This window comes from Plectropomus leopardus, chromosome 5 (genome assembly GCF_026936395.1).
Source record: "Plectropomus leopardus strain MGB_pleo_1.0 chromosome 5, ASM2693639v1, whole genome shotgun sequence".
In the NCBI taxonomy this organism is placed as follows: Eukaryota; Metazoa; Chordata; class Actinopteri; order Perciformes; family Serranidae; genus Plectropomus; species Plectropomus leopardus.
The window spans coordinates 25,734,202-25,750,347 of NC_142180.1; the positions used below are offsets into that span (position 1 = coordinate 25,734,202).

The following is a 16,146-nucleotide window of genomic DNA, read 5'->3' on the forward strand; positions in this document are numbered from 1 at the left end:
CAATATTCCAAAACTGTGAACGAATAAGGAGAAATAATAATATCTAACATTTTTGAAAGTAACATCGTCCCCTGCTGTGTGGTTTCGTCCTGTACCGGAAGTGTCCGTGTTTACTACATTCATGGTTTACAGCAACGCAGCTTTCGCTCCACGTTAGCATCTTTGATTTACTTAGAAGTAAAACGTGATTTATCTTGCGCGTTTGAAACTAACAGTTTCACGATTTCGTATAATCGCTTGTTTAATTGTGCGCCACGTCGCGGCTAGCATGTTTGTTTGGAGGCGGAAGGGCCACCGACACGCATAGCAATGACGAGCTGGCTAACGTAGCACCGAGGTTAGCCAGCTAGGAGACTAACAACATTAGCTAACTTCTCACTCAGCAGCGGCACGTCAGTGACACAGGTATCGGTGTGTCAGCTTTATTAAATGTACGCCCTTTATGAATGAAAAGCTCGAAATGCCACATATAATGTTCTGCGTTTACGTCTAACTTCGCTGTGCTCCCTCACGTCGCCCTCCAGGTCCAGGAGCCAGCGCGGCCATGGGAGCGGAGAGCAGCGCGGTGCGGAGCTGCACCCTGGAGGAGCCGCTGCTGACCCTGCCCTCTGGGCTCACCATGTACTCTGCGATGCTCCAGGATGGAAAGCCTGCATCCGTGTTTGTCTACAAGCGGGACAACGAGGACAAAGTCAACAAAGCTGCTAAGGTAGGTAGTCAGTTAGGTAGGTAGGCTGCCAGTAGTAGTAGAGGCTTACAGGGTTCCTGCAGATCCTTAAAAAGTCTTTAAAGGCATTAAACCCTGAATTGGTATTTAAATAACTTAAATTAATCTTTGAAAAGTGTTAAAATGTTCAGACATTGTCGAGCCTGCGTCAAGTTACACCAAGACACCAAAAACACTGTTGCAGTGATATCTTTAATATTACATTGCAATCAAATAACTTTTTCAGTTCATTCAATCTGCCACAACAGGCTCCCCTACTATAATTCAGATTAGCTCTTTTATATACTGATAAGTCACAACATTAAACCCACTGACTGGAGAACTGAGAAACATTTATCATATAATTAGCAGTTACCTGGACACCGCTTGATGTGCTCCACTTCCCAAATACTGTTAAGGAACATGACAAAGAGCTCAACCTGGCCTGAGGGGGGGGGGGGTAAAGCTTTGTAAAGGTTGTAGCAAGATGATCAATGTTATTCTCTTCACCTGCAAGTGGTTTAAATGCTGTGGCTGATTAGTGTAGATGTGTATATAAAATCGTGTTCAAATGATGTAGCTCAGCTGTTGGAAAACTGGACTGCAGTATAGTTTGTGCAGTACTTCTGCTCGCTTATAAGACCTATCAACAAATTTGCTAGCATCCATATGACATTACACAGCAATATCACCAAATTATATCTTTAGTTTTTTCCATTGCCAGTTATGTGTGCCTAATTGCTTATTTGTGGTTCTGGCACTCAGGTTGCATAATTAATTCATACTTATGGATTTTTCCATCAGCTGCATTTCATTAACCTTTTGTAGGAAATAAAGAGGTATTTTAATATCCTGCAGCACCTGAAGACCTTGAGGCACCCATGTCTGCTGCGCTTCCTGTCCTGCTCAGTGCAGGATGGTGGCATCCACCTGGTGACGGAGCGTGTTCAGCCCCTGGAGCTGCTGCTGGACAGCCTCTCCCCAGAGGAAATCTGCTCAGGCATCTATGACCTATTGCAGGCACTCGTGTTTCTGCATGAGAGGGTGAGCAAAGAGAAGCACAGAGGACTGACAAGTGGCTTCTGCACAATCATCTTAATGCAAGTTATTAATGAATGAAGTAAAGAAAAGCAGTGAGGTCAGAAAGCATCATTATCGTGGTGTCATTATATGTTTTACAGTAGCTGGTGGCCATTTGGTATCTGTCTGTAAGAAACGTATGTTTTTTTTGATCAAAGTCTTTTTTATTTTTCAAATATGTCACAGAAAAACAAATACAGCTTGGAAATTATACATCATAGTCAAGTTCTGACCCACCCTCTTGCTTCCCACCTGCTGGATCATTAATAACTTTACAGTCAGAGAAAAAAAATAGAAGAAAAGTTAACAACAGTGAAACAAATTTTAAAGAATAACTAATAAGAAACAGTAGAATATTATACAATATTAAAGATATAAATATTAAAGATAATAACAATAGTTAAGTTTAAAAAACGAGTCATACAGTTATGCTGGTAGCAGCCATGTTTTCATGATTTGTGTTTTTTTCCATCTTTTGTTTCTAATTTTTCTTAATCAACCACCAGGGCAAATCGAGCCACAACAATGTCTGCATATCATCTGTGTTTGTCAGCGAGGATGGTCATTGGAAACTGGGAGGGATGGAGACTGTCTGCAAGTTCTCTGAGGCAACGCCTGAGGTGAGGAATCGAATAATTGGTGGAATAAATCCAAAATGCAGTCTATGCGTGTAGCTTTTTGGCTCTTCAAATATTTAAAAGCATCTCGTTCAGACATGAAGACTCACTTAGTGATCAGTTTCATGTTTCATTTTTGATTCTTGCTTCCACTTCTCAGTTTCTGGCAAGCATTCAGAATGTGAGAGAGGCCAGCTGCATTCCTCCAGAAGAGCAGGTAAGAAGATTAAAAGATGTGATTCAAAAAAAATATGGAAGACTTCGTCTTTTATTTCTCAAGTTCTCATTAAAAATGTTCCCGACAGGTTGAGGGCTTTAAAATGCTTCCAGATAATAATGCTCACTCTCGGGACTGTTACTCTTTTGGAATGATGGTGGAAACCCTCATCACTCTCCTGAATGGCCAGGGTGAGTAGAGCGATGGCTCGGAGTCTCTATGAGGGGAATGGCTCGATCTCTGTGGACACTGGGAGGCAAAAAAGGCCCCAACCTCAATGTTGCATCTTATCAAATTTGATCATTTAATGCAGCTATTTTCTCTGACATCTTCTCCTGTTGTTTCCAGTGTCACAGGAGCTGTCTGACAGCCTGGAGAAGACCCTGCAGGCGGGCCTGCTGAACTCTGACCCCTTGTCTCGACCTGCGCTCAGCTCCCTGCTGACTCACGACTTCTTCAGGTTAGTGTGGTTGTGTTTGCTTTCGCCCTTATCAGTTCACATTGAAAACGATTTTTTTTTGTCAAACATTGCATATTTTTGTTTGAATAGGAATGACTTCCTGGAAGTGAGGACTTTTTTGAAGAGCTTGACCTTGAAGATGGAAGACGAAAAGAATGAATTCTTTAAGTGAGAATATGGTCTTGATTTTACAAATGGTCTTTTTTAAATTTAGTATGATCTTTTGTAGCTAGGGCACTCTGTTCTTGCAAAACAAAACAATCCGATAAATGTCCTATATTGTTTTGTTACTGTTATCTGATTTTTAGTCCTATATAGTGTTAGAATTGTATTGCTTTTGTGTAATGTACAATAAGTAGTTAAAATAGTGTTTTACATGCAGTTCCTTGATTAAATATTGTGAATATTTTTCCCCTGTTTTCCTAAGGACCTCATTAACATGCTGTTGTGTTTTGTTTGTAGGTTTCTTCTAGACCGGGTCCAGAGTCTCCCTGAAGAGCTGATAGCTTCACGTCTTGTGCCCAAACTCCTCAACTCTCTTGTTTTTGCAGAACCCATGGCTGTCAAAAGCTTCCTGCCTCATCTTCTACGGCCAAAGAAGGGTATGATGGCATTTTACTGTTTCTTTTACTGCTAATAATAACTCAGATATTTTAATTCCCCACTAAAGAGAAAAAAAAAGCATTGTGCAGTTGTCAGGCGTCATTTTTGTGTGAAACTGTATTGTTGCTCATGCACCCTTTTTAATTTCTCGTCTGTGTGGACAGATTCCAGTGGTGGTGGTAACGATGAAGAATGCCTACTGTCTGTGCCCCTTTACCGTAAACATGTGATTCCCCAGCTTCTCAGGCTCTTCAAGGTCAACGAGGAGCACATCCGGATCGTGTTGCTGGCTCACATCCACATTTACGCTGAGTTCTTCTCCCACGATGAACTCAAAAACCAGATCCTACCTCAGGTGACGAGCTGACGATAAATTTACTTCTGTACTTCTTTGCTTTTTTTGTTGCGAGTAAATGCAGCCCCATTCTCACGACTGAGTGTTACTTATGGACATAAAGCCAGAAGCAGCTTAGCTTAGCATAAAGAGCAGAAGCAGCGGCTAACATCTAGCTCGGATGTCAGACTGTTGCTTTGGTATCTGAATATTGGTAATGATGTATAAGTATGCTGGCAATGTAAGATGTGTTTGTCACATTCATAGACTGTATATAAAGATAGACGACACGCCCCCACTCACCCCCGCTATGCTTAATTGAGGCTAAAATATCCAGTAAACCGGTACTGCCATTGCACTGGTGATGTCATTGAGAGCCAGAGTTTGCGCAGTAGCGATATCGCAGTGAGGGAGATCTCGCCAAAACACCAGTCTGACCAATCGCAAGCAGCTCCATTAAATGCGAGCGCACGGTTTGGCACACACAGCTGTAAATCATGGTGGAAAATGCCTTTTTGTTGAGTTGAATAACTAACTGAAACAGAACATATGAAAACAAACACTTGAACAAACATCAGGGTGATGAGAACGACCTTCAGAGACAAAAAACGTCTTTGGGAAAAATTAATTTAGTGAGTTTTTAGTTTGGCCTATTCACTCAGGGGCGGGCTTTATGACCTGTGCTGCAGACAGACACCAGGGGGCAATCAAGACTGAATAGTTACGATTTGGGGGAACTGTCATGTTGTCCATCTTTATATGTAGTCTATGGTTATATTTAAAGGTAGATGTAACGGTCGTTGTGTAATTCTCTCCTGGTAACGTTTTTTTTGTTCTTGGCTGCAGGTTTTGTTAGGAATGAGAGACACCAATGATTCCCTGGTTGCCATGACGCTGCAGAGTCTGGCGGTGTTGGTGCCATTACTGGGGGCTCAGGTGGTGGTTGGTGGAGAGAGGACCAAGGTCTTTAAACGCACCACACCCAACTTCACGAGGTCTACAGAGGTCACCCCTGAAAGTAAGTAACACTGACCCAATAATGAAAGTTACAATGAAAGCGGCTATATACAACTGTGTAGACAGACATTTAAATATCTATGCAGGGTTCGTTTTGGGGGTTTTGTTTGTTTAGACAAAGGTGGCAAAGGCTTGTGTGTGCACCTTTAGAATGGCTGCTTCAGAAATGAACATGATTGAGATTGTGTTTTCTGCAGAAAACACAGCGTGCTATCAGTTGTGTTCATGACTCAGCTTTGGTTTTTGAGCCACGCTCGGTCAGAGCCACATGCTCTGTGTTTCCTGTCCTGAATGTTAAATATGAAAAAGAACATAAACAGACATACGTTTATTTTTACTTTTGATCCTCTGTATTTCAAACAACTGTGTTTATTGATTGGGCTGGTTATGGTTTGAAATGTTTCAGTACTATTAGTAGATGCAGATATACCTTTTGCTGCTGTAGTAAATACAGTAACAAACGTTTACAGTACATATTCTGAAGATAAATGCTTTGACTAGACATACAACAGTAAAACAATAGTTTCTGTTATTAATTTATTCAAAATACAGACAAAGAAAGCATACATACTATCGTGATTTATTATTTTTATAATCAACATTCACAAACTCACATTTGGACATTTTGTCGTTGGCAGTAGTAAAAAAAAACATCCTTAAGTTGTAGCAGAGAGCAAGTTTATACGGATGTTTTGTAGATTGATTTAAGTATGACAAAATTTAGAGTGTTAAGGCTCCTCTTGTGCCGCTTTTTACGTTTATGTGTTCATTCTGAGCTCAGGCCTAGAAGAATTCAGGAGTATATGATTGTAGGACAAGTAAAACCAGTACAGGGAGGGGCAAACTGGAACGACTGACTATAGGAGGAACTCATGCAGCAGTACATTTGATGAGCTGTTAAGGCGTGAAGTAGCACGGGGCATTGGGATCATCTTTCATCACAACTTTTGTGTTTGCCAAATACTCGTTGGCCGCAGAGTTTAAGAAACCGGTTTTCTGAAGTGTATCAGTTTAAACTAGGCATATAAAGGCGTATAAAATAATGATTTGAAACTGTAAGTTTGGCTAAACTCTTTGTGGATTGGTGAAAAAAGTAACATTTGGTCAACACTAATCTTTCTTCATATTTTCATTCTTTAGCTTCACCTGTCCATATAGTCGGAGGCTCCCACCCGCAGATGGCCCAGCCTTCAAAAGTCTTGAATTTGTTCCCCAGACCGTCAGGGACTGAAAGCCTGGTCCTGGGCCACATGGGTAACTTACCAGGTAGTAAAGAGACTCCAAGAAGTTACCCTCTGCCAGCAAAATTAGGTATAACTCACCCATACAAATAATTCAAATTCTCAGGTTGATGTCCTGTGTCTCAATCTGCGTCTGTCTTTTTGACATGTTTCAGATGTTAGCAGACAGATGTCTCTACCTTTGAACGGCTTTCGTCCAGACAGTGCGATGGAGCCACTGTCATACAGCCCTGAGCAGGCGGACAGACTAGAGGGTCCAGTGGAAGACTGGCCTGACTGGAGCGACCCTGAAGAGGGTGAGAACAGAGGTGGACAGTCTGTCCAGATCCACATTCAGGCCTCAGAGAGAGAAGATCCGGTCAGCAGCAGACTGTCAGTCTTGCACCCGAACATGGAAGAGGAGCCGTGGGACGACTTTGAGGACACTGAACCTACCTCAGATCTCTCCCCCACAGCTCCTTTATCAGACCCGGTTATACTTACACCACCAAGAGGGGGCGCCACTTCACCTGTAAAACACGCTCCTGAAGCACTGAGACTGGGTTCCTCCAAACCCCTCAAACTGACCTCAACACTACAGCAATCAGCCCAGAGCAAGACCACTTCCTCATGGGACGATGGCTGGGCTCGAGAAGACAGAGACTCAGAGAAATCACACAGCCCGTTAAACCCCAAACCCAAACCTATAGTGCCACAAAAGAACGGTGGGAGAGGAGGTCTGGGAGAGGAGTTCACCATTAGGGTGAAGAAAAAGGAAGAGCCAGATCCAGAGCTGGATTTTTTTGCAGACATGGTGCCGGACATCAAACTGTCCTCTTCAGCTCTGCTGCCACTGGACGAGAGCAGTGTGAGCGATGCTGGACTGTCTGCAGCCCCCTCAGAAAATCCTAAACCCCTGCAGGCCGACTCATCCATCGATACTGTAACACTCACTGCCAAGTTCGCAGTTGCCAACCTGACTGAGGTGAGTGCGTGTGATGGTGTGTTGGGTGATTTTTTTTTTTCTGTTATTTTTCGGGAATTTTGCTTAAATCAGATGTCCAGGATTAAAATAGGATGAAATACTTTACTTATATACTTAATACTTTACTGACTTTAAAGATTAGATCCAGAGCTGTAGATTTATATACATTTAATAGTTGGTATTGATTTTGTGACGTGGGGTTGTATGAGGCACATATTTACAGTCAGTGAATTTCTTACAGTAGATGATTGCCGGCACGCCCCAGTTTGGAGAATCACAGAAGTTTAGCAGTGTAGTGCTCCAGAGGGGGCAGCAACAAGATGTACTCTGGCCACCTAAAAAATAGATATGATTTAAGATTGATGCTATATGTACAATATTTTCATAACATAACCGTGTCGTCCAAAATGACCCGAAAACTTCACAGTATAGCACGTCTTGAAAAATGGCCCAGAAACATCATAGTATAGTTAGTCCTCAAAAAAACCCAAAAATGTCATAGTATAGTTTGTCATCAATATGACCCAGAAACATCATGGAATAGTATGTCGCCAAAAATATAGTGTGTTGTCACAAATGACCCAAAAACGTCATAGTGTAGTATACCTACGATCGTAGATACGCAATCTCACACTAATCTGTCTTTAAAAAGTCCTTTGTTCTGTGTTCCTAATGATTGAACAGGCAGTAAGGTGTGAAAAAAAGATTCCCTGAATTCACAGATTTGTATCAAAGTGATTTCTGTTTTGATTTACAATTGTCTTCTCCCTCTCAAAGACTGAAACAGATGGCTGGGGAGATGGAGATGATCTGAACTGGGAGGACGAGAATGCCTGGTGATGATGAAGGACGGGTCTGCCTCATCTGGAACAAAAGACTTGACAACTGGAAAAATTTAAATCCTTAAGATGCAGAGTTTCAGAGACAGTGAGTGAGCTCGAAGTGGCTCCGGTTCTCATTTAACAGCATGATGCAGTAAAAACAGTAATGATGGACTTTTTATAACCTATTCCTATGGTTCCTGGAAAATTATTATCACTCTGTTCATTAAGGAAAGGGTAAGGACAAAGAGTTTATCAGATGGTTCTGGACGTGGATAAATGAAGCCATTTTATTCTGTAATTGTTTGACAGCTAATACTGAAGACGGAGACGTTTGAGGATCTTAATCAGAGGTGAAGGTCATCTCTCTCTCTCTCGCTCTCTCTTTCTCTCTTTTTTTTTTAATGTGCCAACTTCACTCCTGGCAAAAAGTTTAAGATTTACTTTAGGCAAGACACAGCTTGTCCAAAATGTGTCAGGTTTGATTTACAGAAGGCTTGCACTTTGAATGAATGTGAAATAGAAATTACGTAATTTATTAGTTTTTGGTTGCTGGTGAAGTAAAGATTTTACTGTATCAGATACGGCTCTGTTTTGCTTTGACATCTGAAATCAAGTATTTTACGAGGATGTTTTTGGTATTTTTTTTTTTTGACATTCGAGACTATGACGTGTCTTGACATGCTATTTCATGTAGTTTTCAGCTGTTTTTTGGACAGGTTATATTTTGACATTTTTAGCCATGTGATGGCATGACGTTTTCAGTCGTTTTTTTCAATATGCTATATTATGGTGTTTTTGGCCTTTTTTCCCAACATGCTATACTATGTCATGTCTCAGCATGTTATTTTAGGTGGTTTTATGTGTTTTTTGGCTGTTTTTTTTGTACATTTTTGTACATTATTTGCCATACTATGGAATGGCATTTCATCTCATTTTTTCAACATCCTATATATAATTGTGTTTTTGTTTTTCAACATTTTTTGCTATTGGGTGTCTGGGCACTTTATGTTATGCTTTTTTTGGGGTGTTTTTCAGGTGTTTTTGGTACATTTCATATTTTGACATTTTTAGCCTTACCATATCCTTGCCTTTTCAGTCATTTGTTATTTTATGTGGTTTTCAGCTGCTATGGGGTGTGTCATATTTTCACATTTAGCCTTACTATAGCCTTGCCTTTTCGGTCAGTTTTTTCAACATGCATTATTATGGGGGGTTTTGGATGTTTTTGCAACATTCTATACTATGGCGTGTCTCTGCATGCTATTTTATGCTCTTTTAAGGTGATTTAAGCTGTTTTTTGGAACTGTCATATTTTGACATTTTTAGCCTTACTATAGCCTTGCCTTTTCAGTCATTATTTGGGCATGCTTTATCATGGTGGTTTGGGACGTGTTTGCAACATTGTATGCTATGGTGTGTCTTGGCACGCTATTTAATGCTGTTTTGAGTTGTTTTTAGCTGTTTTTGGGACATGCCATATTTTGAAATTTTTAGCCTTACTATAGCCTTGCCTTTTTGGTCATTTTTTCAACATGCTTTTTATTATGTGGTTTTTGACGCTTTTGCAACGTTTCATACTATGGCGATTCTGGCACGCTTATTTTATGCTGTTTTGAGTTATTTTGTTGTTTTGAACTGTCATATTTTGACATTTTTTAGCCTACTATAGCCTTGCTCTTTCCGTCATTTTGATAAGTGCATTATGGTATTTTGGATCGCTTTTGCAAATGATTCTATACTATGGCTGCATCCTTGCATGCGTTATTTAATGCTGTTTTGAGTTACGGTTGTTTTGGGATGTGTTACATTTTGCCATTTTAGCCCACGGCAGCCTTGCCTTTTCGCTAATTTTTCTAACACGCTTTATTGTGGTTTTTGGACGTTTTGCAACATTGTATGCTAAGTGCATGTGACTTTTGGCACGCTTATTTTATGCTGTTTTATGTGTTTTCTGTTATTTTGGGACATGCCATATTTTGACATTTGCGCCTTACTTATAGCCTCAGGTTTTCTCGGGTCATTTTTTTGATGTTACCCGGTGTTTTTTTTTGAGTTTTGTGCAACATTGTATGCTATGGTGTAGCTTGGCACGCTATTTCATGCTGTTTTGAGTTGTTTTTACCTGTTTTTGGGACATGCCATATTTTGACATTTTCTGTTTTACTATAGCCTTATTTTTTGGTCATTTTTTCAACATGCTTTATTATACCGATTTTGGACGCTTTTTGCAACATTGTATGTTATGGCGTATCTTGCACGCTTATTTTATACTGTTTGTTAAAATAGTTGTTTTTGGGACATGCCATATTTTGACATTTTTTAGTCTTACTATAGCCTTCGTTTTTTTGGTCATTTTTTCAACATGCTTTATTATGTGGTTTTTTGACGTTTGCAACATTGTCTGCTGGTGATGAAGCTTTCAAATGCTTATTTCATGCTGTTTTAAGTTGTTTTGCTTCATTTTTGGGACATTCTGTTCGACATTTTTAGTTTCATTAGCCTTGCCTTTTTGGTCATTTTTTGGACATGCATTATTATGGTATTTTTGGACGTTTTTGCAACATTGTATGCTATGGTGTGTCTTGGCACGCTATTTTATGCTGTTTTAAGGTGTTTTCAGTTGTTTTTGGGACGTGCCATATTTAATGCTTTTTGTTTTTTACTGTTGTTTCTTGCTCTTTGGTCATTTTTTCAAGATGCTTTATTAGTGTGGTTTTTTGGACGTTGCAACATTGTTCACACGTAGCTTGGCACGCTTATTTATGCTGTTTTGAGTTGTTTCTCAGTTGTTTTTGGACGTATGCCTTTTGACATTTTTAGCCTTACTATAGCCTTGCCTTTTCGTTAATTTTTTCAACATGCTTTATAATGTGGTTTTTGGACGTTTTTGCAACGTTCTATAATATGGCGTATCTTGGCACGCTATTTTATGCTCCTTTAAGGGGATTTAAGCCGTTTTGGGGAACTGTCTTGTTTTCACATTTTTAGCCTTACTTTAGCCTTGCCTTTTCAGTCATTTTTTGGAAATGCATTAGTATGGTATTTTTGGATGTTTTTGCAACATTCTATACTGTGGCATGTCTTGGCGTGCTATTTTATGCTGTTTTGAGTTGTTTTAAGCTGTTTTTGGGAACTGTCATATTTTGAAATTTTTAGCCTTACTATAGCCTTGCCTTTTTCGTTATTTTTTGGAAATGCATTATTATGGTATTTTGGGACGTTTTTGCAACGTTCTATACTATGGCCTGTCTTGGCACGCTAGTTTATGCTGTTTTAAGGTGCTTTCAGTCGTTTTTGGGACGTGCCATATTTTGACATTTTTTGCCTTACTATAGCCTTGCCTTTTTGGTCATTTTTTCAACATGCTTTATTATGTCGATTTTGGACGTTTTTGCAACATTGTATGCTGCGCGATCTTGGCACTGTATTTTATACTGTTTAAGGTGTTTTCGTTTTGGGGACGCGGCTTATTTTGATATTTGCAGTCTTTACCATAGTTTCGGTTTTTCAAATATTATTTGGGCATGCTTTATCATGGTGGTTTGGGACGTGTTTGCAACATTGCATGCTATGGCATGTCTTGACAAGCTATTTAATGCTCTTTTAAGGTGATTTAAGCTGTTTTTAGGATGTGCCATATTTTGACATTTTTAGCCTTACTTTAGCCTTGCCTTTTTCCGTCATTTTTTGGAAATGCATTATTATGGTATTTTTGGATGTTTTTGCAACGTTGTATACTATGGCCTGTCTTGGCCAGCTAGTTTATGCTGTTTTAAGGTTTTTTAAGCTGTTTTTCTGGACGTGCCATATTTTGACATTTTTAGCCTTACTATAGCCTTGCCTTTTCCGTCATTTTTTGGATATGCATTATTATGGTATTTTTGGACGTTTTTGCAACGTTCTATACTATGGCGTATCCTTGCATGCTATTTAATGCTGTTTTGAGTTGTTTTAAGCTGTTTTTGGGACATGCCATATTTTGACATTTTTAACCTTACTATAGCCTTGCCTTTTTGGTCATTTTTTCAACACGCTTTATTATGTGGTTTTTGGATGTTTTTGCAACATTCTATAATATGGCGTATCTTGGCACGCTATTTCATGCTCCTGTAAGGTGATTTAAGCTGTTTTTGGGAACTGTCATATTTTGACATTTTTAGCCTTACTATAGCCTTGCCTTTTCCGTCAATTTTTGGACATGCATTATTATGGTATTTTTGGACGTTTTTGCAACGTTCTATACTATAGCCTATCTTGGCACGCTGTTTTATGCTGCATGTTTTAGTGTTAGTTTGACGTGTTATGTTTTTGATATTTTTAGTTTAGTTTTGCTTTTTGTTAACATGCTTATTATGTGTTTTTGCACGCTTTTGCAACATTGTCTGCTATGTCTTGGCACATTGCGCGTTTTGAGTTGCTTTTTGTTGCTTGGGATCGCGCTTCGATATTTTTAGTTCATTAGCCTTGCCTTTTGTCAGTTTCAACATGGTTTTACATGGTGGTTTGTAGTGTTTGCACACTGCATGCCGTCTTGTTAACGCATTTTATGTTCTTTTGCGACGGGTTGCCTTTGGAACGCGCCGTATTCCGACATTTTTAGCCTTGCCTTTTCGGGAAAGTCAACATGCTTTTTATGTGTTGGACGCTTTTTGCAACAGATGCAATAGCATACGCAGCACGCTATTCATGCCTTTTGACATTATTTTAGCCCATTAGTAACCTGCCTTTTCCGTCATTTTTTGGAGATGCATTATTATGCTGGTTTTGGATGTTTTTGCAACACTGCATGCTATACAGCATCTGGCACACTAATTATCTTTTAGTAGTTAGTTTAGACGCGCTATTTTAGTTTACTATAGCTCAGTTGAAAGCTAACAGGCTTTATTATGGTGCTTTTGGACGTTTTTGCAACATTCTATTGTTTTTCTATTGTAGGCTAAAAATGTAAAAGAAAATGGCACGTCCCAAAACCAACTGAAAACACCTTAAAACAGCATAAAATAGCGTGCCAAAATACGCCATAGCATACAATGTTGCAAAAACGACCAAAAACCACATAATAAAGCATGTTGAAAAAATGACCAAAAAGGCAAGGCTATAGTAAGGCTAAATGTCAAAATATGGCATGTCCCAAAAACAGGTAAAACAACCTTAAAACAGTATGAAATAGCGTACAAGACACACAATTATAGCATAAGCAATGTTGCAAAACGTCCAAAAACCACAAAATAAAGCATGTTGAAAAAATGACTGAAAAGGCAAGGCTATAGTAAGGCTAAAAAAATCAAAATATGGCATGTCCCAAAAACAGCTGAAAACACCTTACAACAGCATGAAATAGCGTGCCAAGACACACCATAGCATACAATGTTGCAAAAACGTCCAAAAACCACAAAATAAAGCATGTTGAAAAAATGACTGAAAAGGCAAGGCTATAGTAAGGCTAAAAATGTCAAAATATGGCATGTCCCACAAACAGCTAAAAACAACTCAAAACAGCATGAAATAGCGTGCCAACACAGAGCATAGCAGACAATGTTGCAAAAACGTCCAAAATCGACATAATAAAGCATGTTGAAAAAATGACGAAAAAGGCAAGGCTATAGTAAGGCTGAAAATATCAAAATATGGCACGTCCCAAAAACAACTGAAAACAACTTAAAACAGCATAAAATAGCGTGCCAAGATACGCCATAGCATACAATGTTGCAAAAACAAACAAAAACCACATAATAAAGCATGTTGAAAAAATGACCAAAAAGGCAAGGCTATAGTAAGGCTAAAAATGTCAAAATATGGCACGTCCCAAAAACAACTGAAAACAACTTAAAACAGCATAAAATATCGTGCCAAGCTATGCCATAGCAGACAATGTTGCAAAACGCCAAAACCACATAATAAAGCATGTTGAAAAAATGACCAAAAAGGCAAGGCTATAGTAAGGCTAAAAATGTCAAAATATGGCACGTCCCAAAAACAGGTAAAAACAACTCAAAACAGCATGAAATAGCGTGCCAAGCTACGCCATAGCATACAATGTTGCAAAAACGTCCAAATACCACATAATAAAGCATGTTGAAAAAATGACCAAAAAGGCAAGGCTATAGTAAGGCAAAAAATGTCAAAATATGACACGTCCCAAAAACAACTGAAAACACCTTAAAACAGTATAAAATACAGTGCCAAGATACGCCATAGCATACAATGTTGCAAAACGCCCAAAATCGATATATATAATAAAGCATGTTGAAAAATGACCAAAAAGGCAAGGCTATAGTAAGGCCAAAATGTCAAAATATGGCACGTCCCAAAAACAACTGAAAACACCTTTAAACAGCATAAAATAGCGTGCCAAGATACGCCATAGCATACAATGTTGCAAAAATGACCAAAAAACACAAAATAAAGCATGTTGAAAAAATTACCAAAAAGGCAAGGCTATAGTAAGGCTGAAAATGTCAAAATATGGCATGTCCCAAAAACAGGTAAAAACAACTCAAAACAGCATGAAATAGCGTAGAGACACGCATAACAGACAATGTTGCAAAAACGTCCAAAAACCACAAAAAAAAGCATGTTGAAAAAATGACCAAAATGGCAAGGCTATAGTAAGGCAAAAAATGTCAAAATATGACACGTCCCAAAAAACAACTGAAAACACCTTAAAACAGTATAAAATACAGTGCCAAGATACGCCATAGCATACAATGTTGCAAAAACGTCCAAAATCGACATAATAAAGCATGTTGAAAAAATGACCAAAAAGGCAAGGCTATAGTAAGGCAAAAAATGTCAAAATATGGCATGTCCCAAAAATAACTGAAAACAGCTTAAAACAGCATAAAATAGCGTGCCAAGCTATGCCATAGCAGACAATGTTGAAAAAACGACAAAAAACCACATAATAAAGCATGTTGAAAAAATTACCAAAAAGGCAAGGCTATAGTAAGGCTAAAAATGTCAAAATATGGCATGTCCCAAAAACAGGTAAAAACAACTCAAAACAGCATGAAATAGCGTGCAGAGACAGCGCATAACAGACAATTTTGCAAAAACGTCCAAAAACCACAAAAAAAAGCATGTTGAAAAAATGACCAAAATGGCAAGGCTATAGTAAGGCTAAAAATGTCAAAATATGGCACGTCCCAAAAACAACTGAAAACACCTTAAAACAGTATAAAATACAGTGCCAAGATACGCCATAGCATACAATGTTGCAAAAACGTCCAAAATCGACATAATAAAGCATGTTGAAAAAATTACCAAAAAGGCAAGGCTATAGTAAGGCAAAAAATGTCAAAATATGGCATGTCCCAAAAATAACTGAAAACAGCTTAAAACAGCATAAAATAGCGTGCCAAGATACGCCATAGCATACAATGTTGCAAAAACGACCAAAAACCACATAAAAAAGCATGTTGAAAAAATGACCAAAAAGGCAAGGCTATAGTAAGGCTAAAAATGTCAAAATATGGCACGTCCCAAAAACAACTGAAAACACCTTAAAACAGTATAAAATACAGTGCCAAGATACGCCATAGCATACAATGTTGCAAAAACGTCCAAAATCGACATAGTAAAGCATGTTGAAAAAATGACCAAAAAGGCAAGGCTATAGTAAGGCTAAAAATGTCAAAATATGGCATGTCCCAAAAACAGGTAAAAACAACTCAAAACAGCATGAAATAGCGTGCCAAGACACACCATAGCATACAATGTTGCAAAAACATCCAAAAACCACAAAAAAAGCATGTTGAAAAAATTACCAAAAAGGCAAGGCTATAGTAAGGCTGAAAATATCAAAATATGGCACGTCCCAAAAACAACTGAAAACAACTTAAAACAGCATAAAATAGTGTGCCAAGCTATGCCATAGCAGACAATGTTGCAAAAACGTCAAAAAACCACATAATAAAGCATGTTGAAAAAATGACCAAAAAGGCAAGGCTATAGTAAGGCTAAAAATGTCAAAATATGGCACGTCCCAAAAACAGGTAAAAACAACTCAAAACAGCATGAAATAGCGTGCCAAGCTACGCCATAGCATACAATGTTGCAAAAACGTCCAAAAACCACATAATAA

At 38.7% G+C, this 16,146-nt stretch overlaps 1 protein-coding gene across 3 annotated transcripts; it reads left to right on the forward strand.

Annotated features, from left to right (window-relative positions):
- Positions 1–82: 82 nt before the first annotated feature.
- On the forward strand, positions 83–8,642 carry scyl3 (SCY1-like, kinase-like 3). 3 transcript variants are annotated; one of them, XM_042484202.2, is made up of 14 exons: positions 83–431; positions 525–709; positions 1,565–1,750; positions 2,293–2,406; positions 2,564–2,620; positions 2,709–2,811; positions 2,969–3,080; positions 3,171–3,248; positions 3,543–3,682; positions 3,848–4,038; positions 4,864–5,035; positions 6,175–6,345; positions 6,431–7,239; positions 8,017–8,642. In XM_042484202.2, exons 2-14 carry the CDS (start codon positions 545–547, stop codon positions 8,077–8,079), a joined length of 2,361 nt encoding a protein of 786 aa, XP_042340136.2. In that variant the 5' UTR covers positions 83–431; positions 525–544; the 3' UTR covers positions 8,080–8,642. The 3 variants fall into 3 exon arrangements, with proteins under 3 accessions (XP_042340136.2, XP_087933939.1, XP_042340135.2); XM_088077813.1 differs by having other exon boundaries at positions 83–411; XM_042484201.2 differs by having other exon boundaries at positions 84–405.
- The last annotated feature ends 7,504 nt before the right edge of the window (positions 8,643–16,146 follow it).

What these genes read in the sequence shown, in the direction of transcription:
- scyl3 (XM_042484202.2), top strand. Translation starts at nt 545, where the DNA reads ATGGGAGCGGAGAGCAGCGCGGTGCGGAGCTGCACCCTGGAGGAGCCG. An exon ending in CACTCTCCTGAATGGCCAGG is followed by an intron (nt 2,812 to 2,968) that starts GTGAGTAGAGCG and finishes TGTTGTTTCCAG; the next exon opens with TGTCACAGGAGCTGTCTGAC. An exon ending in TACAGAGGTCACCCCTGAAA is followed by an intron (nt 5,036 to 6,174) that starts GTAAGTAACACT and finishes TTCATTCTTTAG; the next exon opens with CTTCACCTGTCCATATAGTC.